Raw genomic sequence first — 11,849 nt, forward strand, 5'->3', positions numbered from 1 at the left:
TGGGCGAGACTAAATACTTGCACCTTGTATTAGTAATAGGACTTATGACTAGTAATGCCACATCAATGAGATAGAGTTGAGACTGTAAATAGTTAATAGAATGTACGCTCCATCTTCTAGGAACTGAGAGATAGAAACGCGGAAGGAATCCAATGAATCACTTCCGCGAGAGGCCGACGAGACTTCCTAGTAAGCTGTAGAGGTATGAGACTAACGGCACATACAACGTTGGCTGGGACACGTCAAAAATTCTTTTTCTGAGATCATGGCCTGAAGTTTCTGAAGTCAACTACAAGAGGTAAAGAGAGTTACGCCAACAGATGCTTCATGGAATTAATACTTTGCGCCTTCATCTTCACAGAATCGAAGTGTTGCTTGCAATTTAGATTTCCTTCCATGACTTCGATCTCAGGGATTCCCCGTACAAGTCCAATCGCCAGGCCCTCATCCACCTGAGCTCTATCATCTGTTGCAAATCTCTCACTTAATGGTCCCAGAAAGGTTCATGCCACTCATGGGCTCAACGAAGTGCATCGGATAGTGATAAGTTTTCTCTGTAACGATATAGCTCCTTTCAAATGAAGGCAGAATCTTGTACTGGGCTCATAACGCCTAATTCGCTTGAGTCTGCGTCAGTGGAAACACGGCAATATTGCGTATAAGGAGGGCACGCACATGCAGGTACATCTAACGGCGTAGTGCTTGCTCCCTTTCTCATAGCTTTCAAGCAATGATCAGAGAAAACACATGGTCGTAGGCATTCCTTGGGAGTTCCGATCCCAAGGAGCGTTGGGTGAAGAAAGGTATTACTCTGGTCGTCTCTCGGTCCCTTATCATCCGCCCACCACAACCCCCAGTAATCATTGGATCTATCATGCAGCTAAGGTATCGATCGATACGATCTGGATCAGATCGATCGATTCGATCTGGGTTCACAATGCGTTTCTGTTCATTTGTGTATGCTGCTTGTCCTTGGTAACCCTGGTGCAGGCTGTACCACCCTGCTCAATATACTTTCGAATCGGCGACTTGGGTATGCAGAAATAAGTGGCAACGTCTCATTTGGGTCCATGTCGAGCGAGGAAGCAAAGGAATACCGTGGTCAGGTTGTTCTGGTGAGGACTGATCTCTGGCTGTATTGCATCGATGACTGACCAAGCTTAGAATGCTGAAGAAGAGGTCTTCTTTCCGACATTGTCGGTTGGCCACACACTTGACTTCGCCACTCAATTGAACGTCCCTTTCAAACTACCACCGGGAATGGAATCTTCTAAGGAGTATGCGCGCACGTACAAACAGTTCCTCCTCAAATCTCTGGCCATGGAACACACGCATGACAGCAAAGTTGGTGATGCATATGTACGTGGTGTCTCTGGTGGCGAACGAAAACGGGTGTCTATACTCGAATGCCTCGCCACTCGCGGGAGTATCTTCTGCTGGGACAATTCTACGCGCGGCCTTGATGCGAGTACGGCTCTGGACTGGGCAAAAGCTATGCGCGTTATGACTGATGAGCTTGGCCTTACTACTATTGCAACCTTATACCAGGCAGGCAATGCTGTTTTTGAACAGTTTGACAAGGTTCTGGTTCTCGACAACGGCAAGCAGATGTTCTACGGCCCCCGAGAAGAAGCAGTACCCTTTATGGAGGGCCTTGGTTTCTTCTGCGACCCCGCTGCAAACAAGTCCGATTTTCTGACCAGTGTTACTGTTCCTAAGGCCCGTGCTATTACTGAAGGATACGAGAACAAGATTCCACGGACAAACGACGAGATACTGGGATTATTCCAGAAGTCTTCCTTGTACGAGAGAATGAGAGCGGAGCTAAACTACCATCAAAGCGAAGAAGCAGTGACCAACACGACCGTATTTCAAGAACAAGTTGCCAGAGAGAAGCACAAATTACTTCCAAATAAACCAACAGTCACAACCAGCTTCTATGTCCAGGTCAAGACCGCCGTCAGGAGACAGTATCAGATTGTGTGGAGCGATAAGGCAACACTTCTCGTCAAACAGGCATCTACGCTTGTTCAAGCACTGGTAGCAGGGTCACTCTTTTACCAAGCCCCTGATCATTCGGCTGGTCTTTTCTTGAAAGGTGGCGCACTGTTCTTTGGCCTTCTTTACCCCGCTTATATGGCAATGTCCGAAGTCACAGATTCTTTCACTGGCCGGCCAGTCCTCGCCAAGCACCGATCTTTTGCTCTGCACTACCCAGCCGTATGGGTGGTGTCCCAGATCGCTGCTGATATACCTGTTGCATTGTTCCAGTGGTCGCATTTCGGCATTGTCATCTACTTCATGGTAGGTCTCAAGACTACTGCAGCTGCGTTCTTTACCTTCTACATTATCATCTTCTCATCAGCTATGGCCATGACAGCTCTTTACCGCGCAATAGGAGCTGCTTTTCCTACCTTCGATGCTGCAACAAAGGTTTCTGGATTGATTACATTGGCCTTCTTTCTCTATATGGGATATATGATTGGCAAACCTGAGATGAAAGACTGGTTCGTTTGGATATTCTGGATTAATCCTATGTCGTATGGCTACGAGGCTTTGCTTGGAAACGAGTTCAAGAATGCCGAGTTTCCATGTCTCGGTCCAAATTTGGTCCCTGTTGGTCCTCAATATGAGCAGGGCGAGGGTGGTCAGGCCTGTGCGGGCGTAGACGGTGCACGACCAGGCGCAACCAGTGTCTCGGGAGAGCAATATCTTGGTTCTATGTCCTTCGATACTTCCAACGTTTGGCGCAACCTTGGTATACTTTGGGTATGGTGGTCTCTTTTCGTGGTCGTCACAATTGTGTTCACTTCCAGATGGAAGGAGATTGGAGAAGGCGGACGCGGCATCCTCATCCCAAGAGAGACTCAAAAGAAAGCTTTGAAGGCCATGTCGAACGATGAGGAGTCGCAAGCTGTCGAGAAACCGCCGTATGAACCGGAATCGAGTCAATCGACAGCGCAATCTGCAGCCGAGAACCTTATCCGCAATACTTCGATTTTCATTATGGGGTTTTCTGGTGTAACTCTCTCGTTTTCTCGTCTTTCTTATCAACACTTGCTTATGCGAATTTACGTTTTAGGCTGGGAAAACCACCTTACTTGATGTGTTGGCTCAACGCAAGACCGAAGGCACGATACGCGGCTCCGTACTAGTGGACGGCCGGCAGCTACCTGTTTCGTTTCAGCGATCTGCTGGCTACGTTGAGCAAATGGACGTGCACGAGTCTTTAGCAACAGTCCGCGAAGCCTTAGAATTCTCAGCACTGTTACGCCAATCGCGGGAAACGCCACAAGAAGAGAAACTTCGCTATATTGACACGATTATCGACTTACTACAGCTCCACGACATTCAGCATACGCTCATTGGGTCTCCAGGTGCCGGTCTTACTGTAGAGCAACGGAAGCGGCTTACCATAGGCGTTGAGCTAGTTGCAAAACCAAGCATCCTAATATTTCTCGATGAGCCGACCTCAGGTTCAGACGGTCAAGCTGCCTATAGCACAGTATTTTTCCTGCGCAAATTGGCTGAGGTTGGCCAAGCAATTCTTGTTACCATTCATCAGCCATCCGCGCAGCTATTCTCTCAATTCGACACCCTTCTCTTGCTAGCCAAGGGCGGTAAGACTGTCTAATTTGGGGACGTCAGTACTGTCAAGGACTACTTCAAAGAGCATGGCGCTCCATGTCCCTCGAACGCCAATCCTGCAGAGCACATGATCGAAGTTGTTTCTGGAGATCTGTCCGAAGGCAAAGACTGGCCTCAAGTTTGGTTGGACTCGCAACAATGCAAAGACCTATCCCAGGAGATCGATATGCTTGTAGCTGATGCAGCCGAAAAACCACCTGGAACTGTGGATGACGGCTATGCATTCGCTTCACCAATATGGGCCCAGACCAAACTTGTTACACAACGTATGAACGTGTCATTATACCGGAATACCGAATACGTTAACAACAAAGTTATAATGCACATACTCCTCGCATTACTAAACGGATTCTCTTTCTGGATGATAGGAGATAGCTACAGTTTAGGCGACCTGAAGCTTAGACTCTTTACCATCTTCAGTTTCATATTCGTGGCCCCTGGAACAATCTCTCAACTTCAGCCGCTGTTCATAAACCGTCGCGATATCTATGAAACAAGAGAGAAGAAAAGTAAGACTTACCACTGGGCACCGTTCGTGACAGGTCTTATTGTATCAGAGCTACCATACCTTCTTGTCTGTGCTTTTGTGTACTTCTTCTGCTGGTACTTCACTGCTGGGCTTCCGGGTGCAGCTCAATACGCAGGTAGTACGTTTTTCGTTGTCGTAAGTCACAAATTCAATCAGTCGTATCGGGTTTTGTCGTACTGATAAATGACAGGTCTTCTATATGTTTCTCTACACAAGGATTGGACAGATGATCGCAGCATACGCACCGAACGCTATATTCGCCTCGCTCGTCAATCCTCTCTTCATTACAACTCTTGTCTCTTTTTGTGGAGTTCTGGTGCCCTACAGCCAGATTCAATCATTCTGGAGATATTGGTCAGTACTCTCCTGCAACTCGTGGCCCTGCGTAGATACACAGTCTCTAACCTTTGCAAATTAGGCTATATTACATTGAACCGTTTAATTATCTGATGAGCTCTCTGCTCGTCTTTACGACTTGGGACACGGACGTTTCTTGCAAAACTAGTGAGCTTGCTGTCTTCGATCCTGCACCAAACCAGTCCTGCCAGCAATATCTCGAATTCTACCAACAAGGCGCGGGTATCGGCACGAACCTTCTCAACCCAGATGCAACCGCTCAGTGCCGTGTATGCCAATACGCTACTGGCGCAGACTATCTTCGTACGCTCAATTTGAGCGAAGAATACTACGGATGGAGAAATGCTGGAATAGTTGTGCTATTTTCTATGAGTAGCTACGTGCTCGTATATCTCATGATGAAGCTAAGAACGAAGAGCACGAAGACGGCATCGTAGGTAGACGTAACAGCACATGTATAAATGAATGTACATATACAAATTGAAGTGTATCAGAAGTACTCAAGTCACGGCGAGAGATGAGGCAGAAGAGCAACAAGGCTATAGACGCTACGCATGTCACTATCAGGGCGGCTTGCACTTGAACGCCATTTTCACTTCTGTTTTCTGCATTCCACTAGTTATAAGGGAGAGCCGTCACTTCTCGCAAACGCTTGGATCTAATCTGATAGGAACTACGGAATCGCTCAATGTACCCAACACCGTTTGGTCTTCTACAGTATGCTTAACAGTGTAGACTTGCCCTGAAAACAACAGGTAGATAACGTTCTGGTTCTTTTCGTTCTGGGATTGATCCCCTTGTCCACTCGACATTGTCGAGGTTGTAACAAACATTACATTGCCAATATATCGATCAGTGAACAACTACAACTTAACGATCAATTCACAGTTGCGATCATCACGACTCCCCGTAACCACCGAAATCTGGTGTTTGTGAGGACTGGATCACCCAAACATTGCGTAACCGGTCGCGACCTGCGTAGAGAGATACAAGGAGTGATGATCTCAATAACGGCTTGAATTGTGACGTAGCTCAGGAACCCATTATGCATGGCGAACTGTCATTCATGGCGCTCATTATGAGAAAGCATGTGCCCAGGAGTAATGAAACCTCGCAAAGTATCGATTTTGCGGAAAACTCTATTAGATACTCTGCTAGGCCTCGATTGCTCATGTACACTTCATCCCAGGATTCAGGATTGACAGTTTAACCGTCCCACCAAGAACGACGACATATTTCGAGTTCACGCCTTGTATTCTGCTCTCGCCGCCATGACACTACCTGACAAGATCGACTTCCCCACTTTGACCGCCCTCGTTGTGACAGGTGATTTATCCAGAATAAATCGCCCCATCTAAAAGCGCCTATAGGTACAAGAGCACACATTGCGAGAACTTGGCTTTTGTAGTTTAGTCGAATCTTCGTGCTCGAACGACGTGTCAGGAAGAACACGAAGTCGATTTGAGATTCCGCCCAGTCAAGTCCTTCTACTCACGAGTCCCGTAGTGGAAACTGCAAGTCCAAAAATCACGTTAAGGCTGCTACTCTTCTCTACATATCAATGGGTAATGTAAAGGCTACGGCCCAAAATTGAACTAATAATCTTTAGTGACAAAAAACGTGACTCTTAGACTTCTTGTTACCATGACTATGTTGAGTGTAGCGATCGAAGTCCAGTAGTAAATGGCAACAAAGTGTCAAATATCTCGCACATTTCTTCTGGAAAGCGGATTTACTTCTTGCGCAAGTCCAAAGCCAATTCTTCTCTCTCGTCTCTCATTACTTTCAGCCTCTCGTGTATTTAGGGCGTCATTTACCCCCTGGTTCCGTTCGAGGTTGCCGTGCAGCACCACATCCGTGCTGCTAGAGTGTCCCATGGTAGAATCCGAGCCCGCATTCATTGTGGAGGCTCTCTCGGAAACATCACCGTAAGTTTCAATGAGCTCGCCGAAGCTTATGTCCGCTGCCTTTAGCCCATCCGAAACATTCTCATATCCACCCAATGTGCCCGAACCTGAGATAAGCTTCTCAAGTGATGTGCGTCCGGTCGTCGTCATGAGGAGCTGCAGGAAGCCACCAGAGATTGCTGACGTCTTGTTGTTGCGTGTGTAAAAAGATATTAGCCCTAGTGCAATAATAGGTACACCCAGTCCAATGGACAAGCTATAGGGAAGGAAGAACGCAAGCTTATTGCGGAAGCGATAGATGTTGAATGTGCGAGACACTGTGCCGTTGACGGTCTCAAAACTCTTGTTTAGTGAGATTGCAGAGATCGTGGTATTTATCAACAGCTCTTTTGCTATCTCTACGTTAAAGTTAGGACAGGTCGCCATTTCCTTCTGAGCGCCTATGTCCGGCGCTCGACGTTCGAATACCGAGAGGGGCCAGAAGTCCAAGGTCCACGGTTCGTGGCCTGGGCGCCAATTACCACTCCACTGAGATGCTGCATGAGGTAGGCAGGTTTCCAATGTAGTGCCATTCTGTAGAGTCGATCTTTGCGTCGAATTGGTAGGGCGAAACCCTAGATCCATATCAAAAACCACAGCTCGGTTCATGCTTGCTGCGAACTCCCAGTACAACGATGCCGCATCAGAGAAGTGCACCCATTGCTCAAAACTGCCGTTGAAATGTTCGAAAGCAGCTGAATATGCTGGGATAGTCATACTATCATTCAACGTGTATGAAATGTGCTGTTTCCCCGCCGTGAAGGATATATTGACAAGATATGCTGTTAACTTGGGGCGACAAACTGTTTCTTTGGCTTGGACAAGAAAGTTGATACCGGTTTCTGGGAGACTAAAACGTTGGTCTGTATCTGTAGTTGAGCTCAGATCAAGACATGGATAGTATTGCCACTCGGTCGGTTGCTCGGCGACGTGGTTAACGCTCTTCAGGTCTTCGAACCTAGCGTTCCAATCTCCATCGCTCCAAATTCTGCAGTAAGTGGAGACATTTTTGACCAAAAACGAATTGCCTTCTAATTCGCCGTCGGCTGGTAGAAGGTTCCTTCCTATGGTGCGGTTCACGGTTTGACAGTCTAGCGTTGTGCCCCAGAACTGCAGTGCGTACGATGAGTTCTCTCCACTTGGTTGAGTCAAGCCGGATATCTCGCCTGACATAAGACTAGAGCGCGCGATGAATGCGACATCTCTTGTTTGGCCCCTGAAGTATCATCAGCCAGGTCCAATTTTCCACAGAGTGGTCAATGTCGGAAAAGATATGATAGACTGACCATACTGCCCGACATGTGTTCAAGAAGGAAGCGTTCTGCGCATTTTCCAGATCACTATCAAAAAGAATTACGAGTTGACGATCCTCGTCCCAACACTGTATTGTCGACAGAGGCAAAGAAGACCAACTGGTACTATAGTTCTTTCCATGGAGTACCGACACATTGAAGCATGTGTCGACTAACAGATTGTGCAGTTCAACTACCAGAGCACCCGGAGGATACACTGTAGCAATAGGTACCAACCAACAGAAAATAGCAACAGCTGCTAGGATTGGCGTTTTAATGTATATGTTAGGACTTGCGAGATGGAACGCATTTGTTTGTATCTGGAACAGATCTTCAACAAGTCCTACCTGCGCGCACCATTAGTGCGAAAACTGTCACAGTGAAAAGGACTCGCCTTTAGTACACGCGTCCGTAGAGTTGCCCATAGATACTGCGTGTAGCAAGAAGCCACGCTTGCCACCAATGTAGCTCGAAATGCTGTAGTGAGTAGGAGTGATATTGTTGTAACATAGCCCTGTGGGATCATGGTTGTCCGTCTATACGAAAGTTCCGAGCTCGGTGCCATAACGCGTCCTTCAAGATAGAGGAAGAACATGTAGTGACATACTACAAGAAGTAAAGCTTGAAATAATTAGAACTCTGGGTGATAGAAACGGAGCACTCTCTCACGAACATAGAACATAGAATCCAATGACCACGGTTTGGAGTCGCCATGCTGTCTGCCGTTTTGAATACCCACCCAATACGGGCTGGAGTATCTCAGAGCTCGTGCTACGAGACGATTTGGGAGGCAAGGTTTGACCAGTCATTCCCAAGTCTTCTTCCTGAGTACCAGGTGGGTCGGATGCTGAACAGTCACTTGAGGGCCTTGAGCAGGGAAGAGGACTTGAGTCCTCGGGTGTAAGATCTGCAGGAGTGGCAACCGGTATCTGAGCGACATCTGCGAACTGAGGACCCTCTCCGGGTCCCACCTCGTGGCCGTCAGATGGACAAGCATCGTACTTGTGCATGGTGGACGAAAAGTGTTTCGATGGGCCGCGCAGGTGGAAGAAAGTGCTCTGATCCCAAGTCGCGCATTCAAAAGGTAACAGATGATAGATTAAAACTCTAGTATTACGAGTGCGAGATCATCAGACTGACGGTAATACATGATGCACGCGGTAGGCCTTAAAACGTGGCAGTCCGATTTCCTTTTTCCTGCAAGAAGAGACTTCAATCTGCTGACGACGTGCATGGTGGCGGACGTCCAATACTTGGCGAGGCTTCACAGCCAATCGGTTCCATGATTCAAGCACAGGAAAGAATGAGGGGCACCTTGGCTGCTCAGTGATTGCCTCACGAGGTTGCACGACAGGCTGCATGTCAGCTTGCAGCCTTAGAGCTCAAACATTAGCACAGTCTGCTCCCCCTACCTCTAGGTACCAGTTAGTAGAGAGACTTTAGCCTAGCTTAACATAGCATATGCTACTATCTTAGGATTTTCTACTAAGCTCTATCTATGCAGTTCTTAGCCTTTGGTGTTTTAATTAAGGATTTTGCGACGTAAAAGGTGGTTAGTAACAACTCAGATCAGAGCCAAGCTCCATTGCATCAGCCCAGCTACATAGAAACCACTACGATCTCTCCGTAATCTTGCTATTCGAAACTTGATTACCGCTTTTGATTGCGACAACGAAGTGGCTTGTATCGTGATTACCTGGCAACACGCATCCTATAACATGCTCGTAAGCTCGCAGAAAGGAGAGCATGCCTCTTAGTCACATCTTTCGCTATCATCAATACTATGCTGCTTTCTATCAAAAGGACCCTTTTTGATTGGGATGGTTCCTACCTGAAACGATACACATTCGATTCAGTTTACAGCTTCGGCCTGTCCTTCTTCTCCAGCAGCTCTGTAATCGTCTTGACCCACATCTCCGCTGTTTCAGAATCTATAGCGTTCATGTCGTAGCTCACACTGAACTCCACGCGCTCCTCTCCATCAGTTGAACTTAGTACTAGAAACTCTCCTTCCCTTGCTCTCACGCACAACCTTAACTCTCTGTAATCTACCACTAAATCCCTACCCTTATCACTTAAATTATACTCCCCAGGCCTGAAAAACCCTTTTAAACTCCCTACACTACTAACCCCGCATGTTGCACTGAAGTCCCCACCTGGCTTTAACTCGCCCTGCAGATCTGTTATACTACTTCGTTTGTGAAGTGGCAGGGTTGCCTTAATGCGCTCAATTTGCGATATATAGCCTGTCGCCAGCAGCCGGCTAGGTGAATGCTTATCCAGACCCACGCTCTCGCCCTTAGTAGTCTTCAGCCGCTTCTGATACGTCTTCAACTCGCGATTTGCTGTCCTAGTTGCTAGTTTGAAGCGCTGCTCGACGGGCAGACTACGGGGCAGAAAGGGTATGGCAATGCCGTTGCTAAAGGCAAGCATACACGAGTCTGCGGGCGGACGATCAGCGAAGAAGCCGCGTGGGTCTAGTGGGAAGGAGGCCGTCATAGCAGGGAACGAGGAGGCTCCTGGGTTCTGCGCCGCGTGTAAATCCATCATCGCTAGCCCCACGAGCGCGAAACAGCCCGCGCCAATACTCAGCTTTGCTTCACGGCACAGGCTGATGAGCTTTGCTGATGCAGCTTTTGAGAGAGCTGCTATTATGAAGCCTGACGACATAGGTGGCATATTGGCGCCTTCGTACGAGAACACTTTAGCGTACCGCTGCTGCATAGTCTCTGGTTTCTCAAGACGCTTAGAACGGTATAGTGGGTTTGCAAAAGTTGGTGGCGGCGCACGCTTAATGTGTCGTAGGACGCGGAGAATGGCCCAAATCCAGCGCTGTCGTGCCCGGTTACCAATAATAGGCGGATACAGATCTTCCTGCGCGGAAGGCAGTCTGGTTCGCAGAACGTCCACCTGGAGGGAGGCGGTGATTTCGTCTTCTATGACGTCCACAGGCTGATTGAGAAGGCGGAGGAAGTCTTTGAACCACCCATATGTGGTGAGTCCGTCACAGATCTGGTGCGCCATAACGATCAGAAAGCTCAGCTCGTAGGTCCCATCAGATAGGGAGCGTAGCGGGGAGACGTGGAGCTTAGACAAGCAAGACTCTGGCTCAATAATGCGCGCAACACTCAACGCATGGTTGTGGAAGTCATCTGGGTCAACAGCCTGGTAGTGATCTTCGACCCACACAATGCGCTTCTCAACGTCTGCTACAGCCTCGTCCAGCGTACACGGTACCTCAACTGCAAAACACCGCTCTCCAGACTCTGGTTTATCGAATGCTCTGCTTAGCAGTAGCACGTGACGCAGCCGCAGCGCAGCCCACGCCAGCGCAATTCGACGCCGCCAATCTGCGGGCGATAGTTGATGGGCAATCACGCATTTCAGTGTTGCTGTCATGTCTGCACGGCCGCCGTAGTACAGCCCGTCCAAGTCAAAGGAACACTCGACGAGGCCCTGGAGGCGGGTGAAGCATGGACGACCCTGTGCGGTTGTGGAGAGCGTCCAGGCGTGGTAAGAAGACGCATAGCGGTCGAGCCAATGGGGTTCCTTTTCTTGCAGCATTGTGAAAATGAATAAGAAGCAGCAGTAATAGCAGCTACTGTGACTTTCAACTCTGTCACTGGAAGTAAACAGAATCTTTGTTGGCTGATCAGATAGTAGGTAGACGTCAAAACCTGGGTAGCACGAAGTAATAGGCATTATATACCTAGGTATAATCGAACAATACTGATGGCTGAACACCACGTATGGCCGAAAACCGCATATGGCCGAACAATATGCAGGGGGATAGTTTCTCCGGCTGTTAGCCCACGGGTATCTGTTGAGAGTTTGACCAATATAAAATAGCTACGACACTCCCCTAGGGCTTCTGACTTGCTGAATGTATGCCGCGCCGGCACACTGTAACAGCCCGACGTGCTGCCCCCCTGTACGTGACGAATTTCTATGCGGCCAAGCTTCCCATTACCCCGAGATGCCGAAGAACGTCCTGCTAGCGTCCGCCTACACACGCATTGTCATATCGAGCCTAGTGTCTTCGGATCACCCGTCATTACGGGGGGGGAACTTGAGTGG

The 11,849-nt window shown here is 48.4% G+C and overlaps 3 protein-coding genes across 3 annotated transcripts; 1 reads left to right on the forward strand and 2 right to left on the reverse strand.

The window, feature by feature from the left end:
- Positions 1-959: 959 nt before the first annotated feature.
- C7974DRAFT_431759 (multidrug resistance protein CDR2) lies at positions 960-4,971 on the forward strand (the record flags this gene model as incomplete). The annotated part of the gene is made up of 6 exons (XM_046144802.1): positions 960-1,115; positions 1,165-3,021; positions 3,083-3,628; positions 3,659-4,312; positions 4,368-4,531; positions 4,596-4,971. 6 exons carry the CDS (start codon positions 960-962, stop codon positions 4,969-4,971), a joined length of 3,753 nt encoding a protein of 1,250 aa, XP_046000118.1.
- Positions 4,972-5,781: 810 nt separating this feature from the next.
- C7974DRAFT_387870 (uncharacterized protein) lies at positions 5,782-8,939 on the reverse strand. The gene is made up of 4 exons (XM_046141217.1): positions 8,446-8,939; positions 8,167-8,393; positions 7,767-8,119; positions 5,782-7,696 (listed from the first exon to the last, which is right to left on the reverse strand). Exons 1-4 carry the CDS (start codon positions 8,780-8,782, stop codon positions 6,232-6,234), a joined length of 2,382 nt encoding a protein of 793 aa, XP_046000119.1. The 5' UTR covers positions 8,783-8,939; the 3' UTR covers positions 5,782-6,231.
- A 428-nt stretch (positions 8,940-9,367) lies between these two features.
- Positions 9,368-11,514, reverse strand: C7974DRAFT_387871 (uncharacterized protein). Its single transcript, XM_046141218.1, has one exon. It carries the CDS (start codon positions 11,472-11,474, stop codon positions 9,630-9,632), a length of 1,845 nt encoding a protein of 614 aa, XP_046000120.1. The 5' UTR covers positions 11,475-11,514; the 3' UTR covers positions 9,368-9,629.
- Between the last annotated feature and the right edge of the window lie 335 nt (positions 11,515-11,849).

The sequence above is a fragment of the Boeremia exigua genome (genome assembly GCF_020726555.1).
Source record: "Boeremia exigua strain MPI-SDFR-AT-0100 chromosome Unknown C7974scaffold_3, whole genome shotgun sequence".
NCBI classification, from domain to species: Eukaryota; Fungi; Ascomycota; class Dothideomycetes; order Pleosporales; family Didymellaceae; genus Boeremia; species Boeremia exigua.

Bases quoted from the DNA above. Each gene is read 5' to 3' on its own strand.
- C7974DRAFT_387870 (XM_046141217.1), bottom strand. From the start codon at position 8,782: ATGCACAAGTACGATGCTTGTCCATCTGACGGCCACGAGGTGGGACCC. The intron at 8,394-8,445 runs GTTCGTGAGAGA...AATTATTTCAAG, and splicing joins CATTGGATTCTATGTTCTAT to CTTTACTTCTTGTAGTATGT. The intron at 8,120-8,166 runs GCGAGTCCTTTT...TGGTGCGCGCAG, and splicing joins TACGGACGCGTGTACTAAAG to GTAGGACTTGTTGAAGATCT.
- C7974DRAFT_387871 (XM_046141218.1), bottom strand. From the start codon at position 11,474: ATGCCTATTACTTCGTGCTACCCAGGTTTTGACGTCTACCTACTATCT.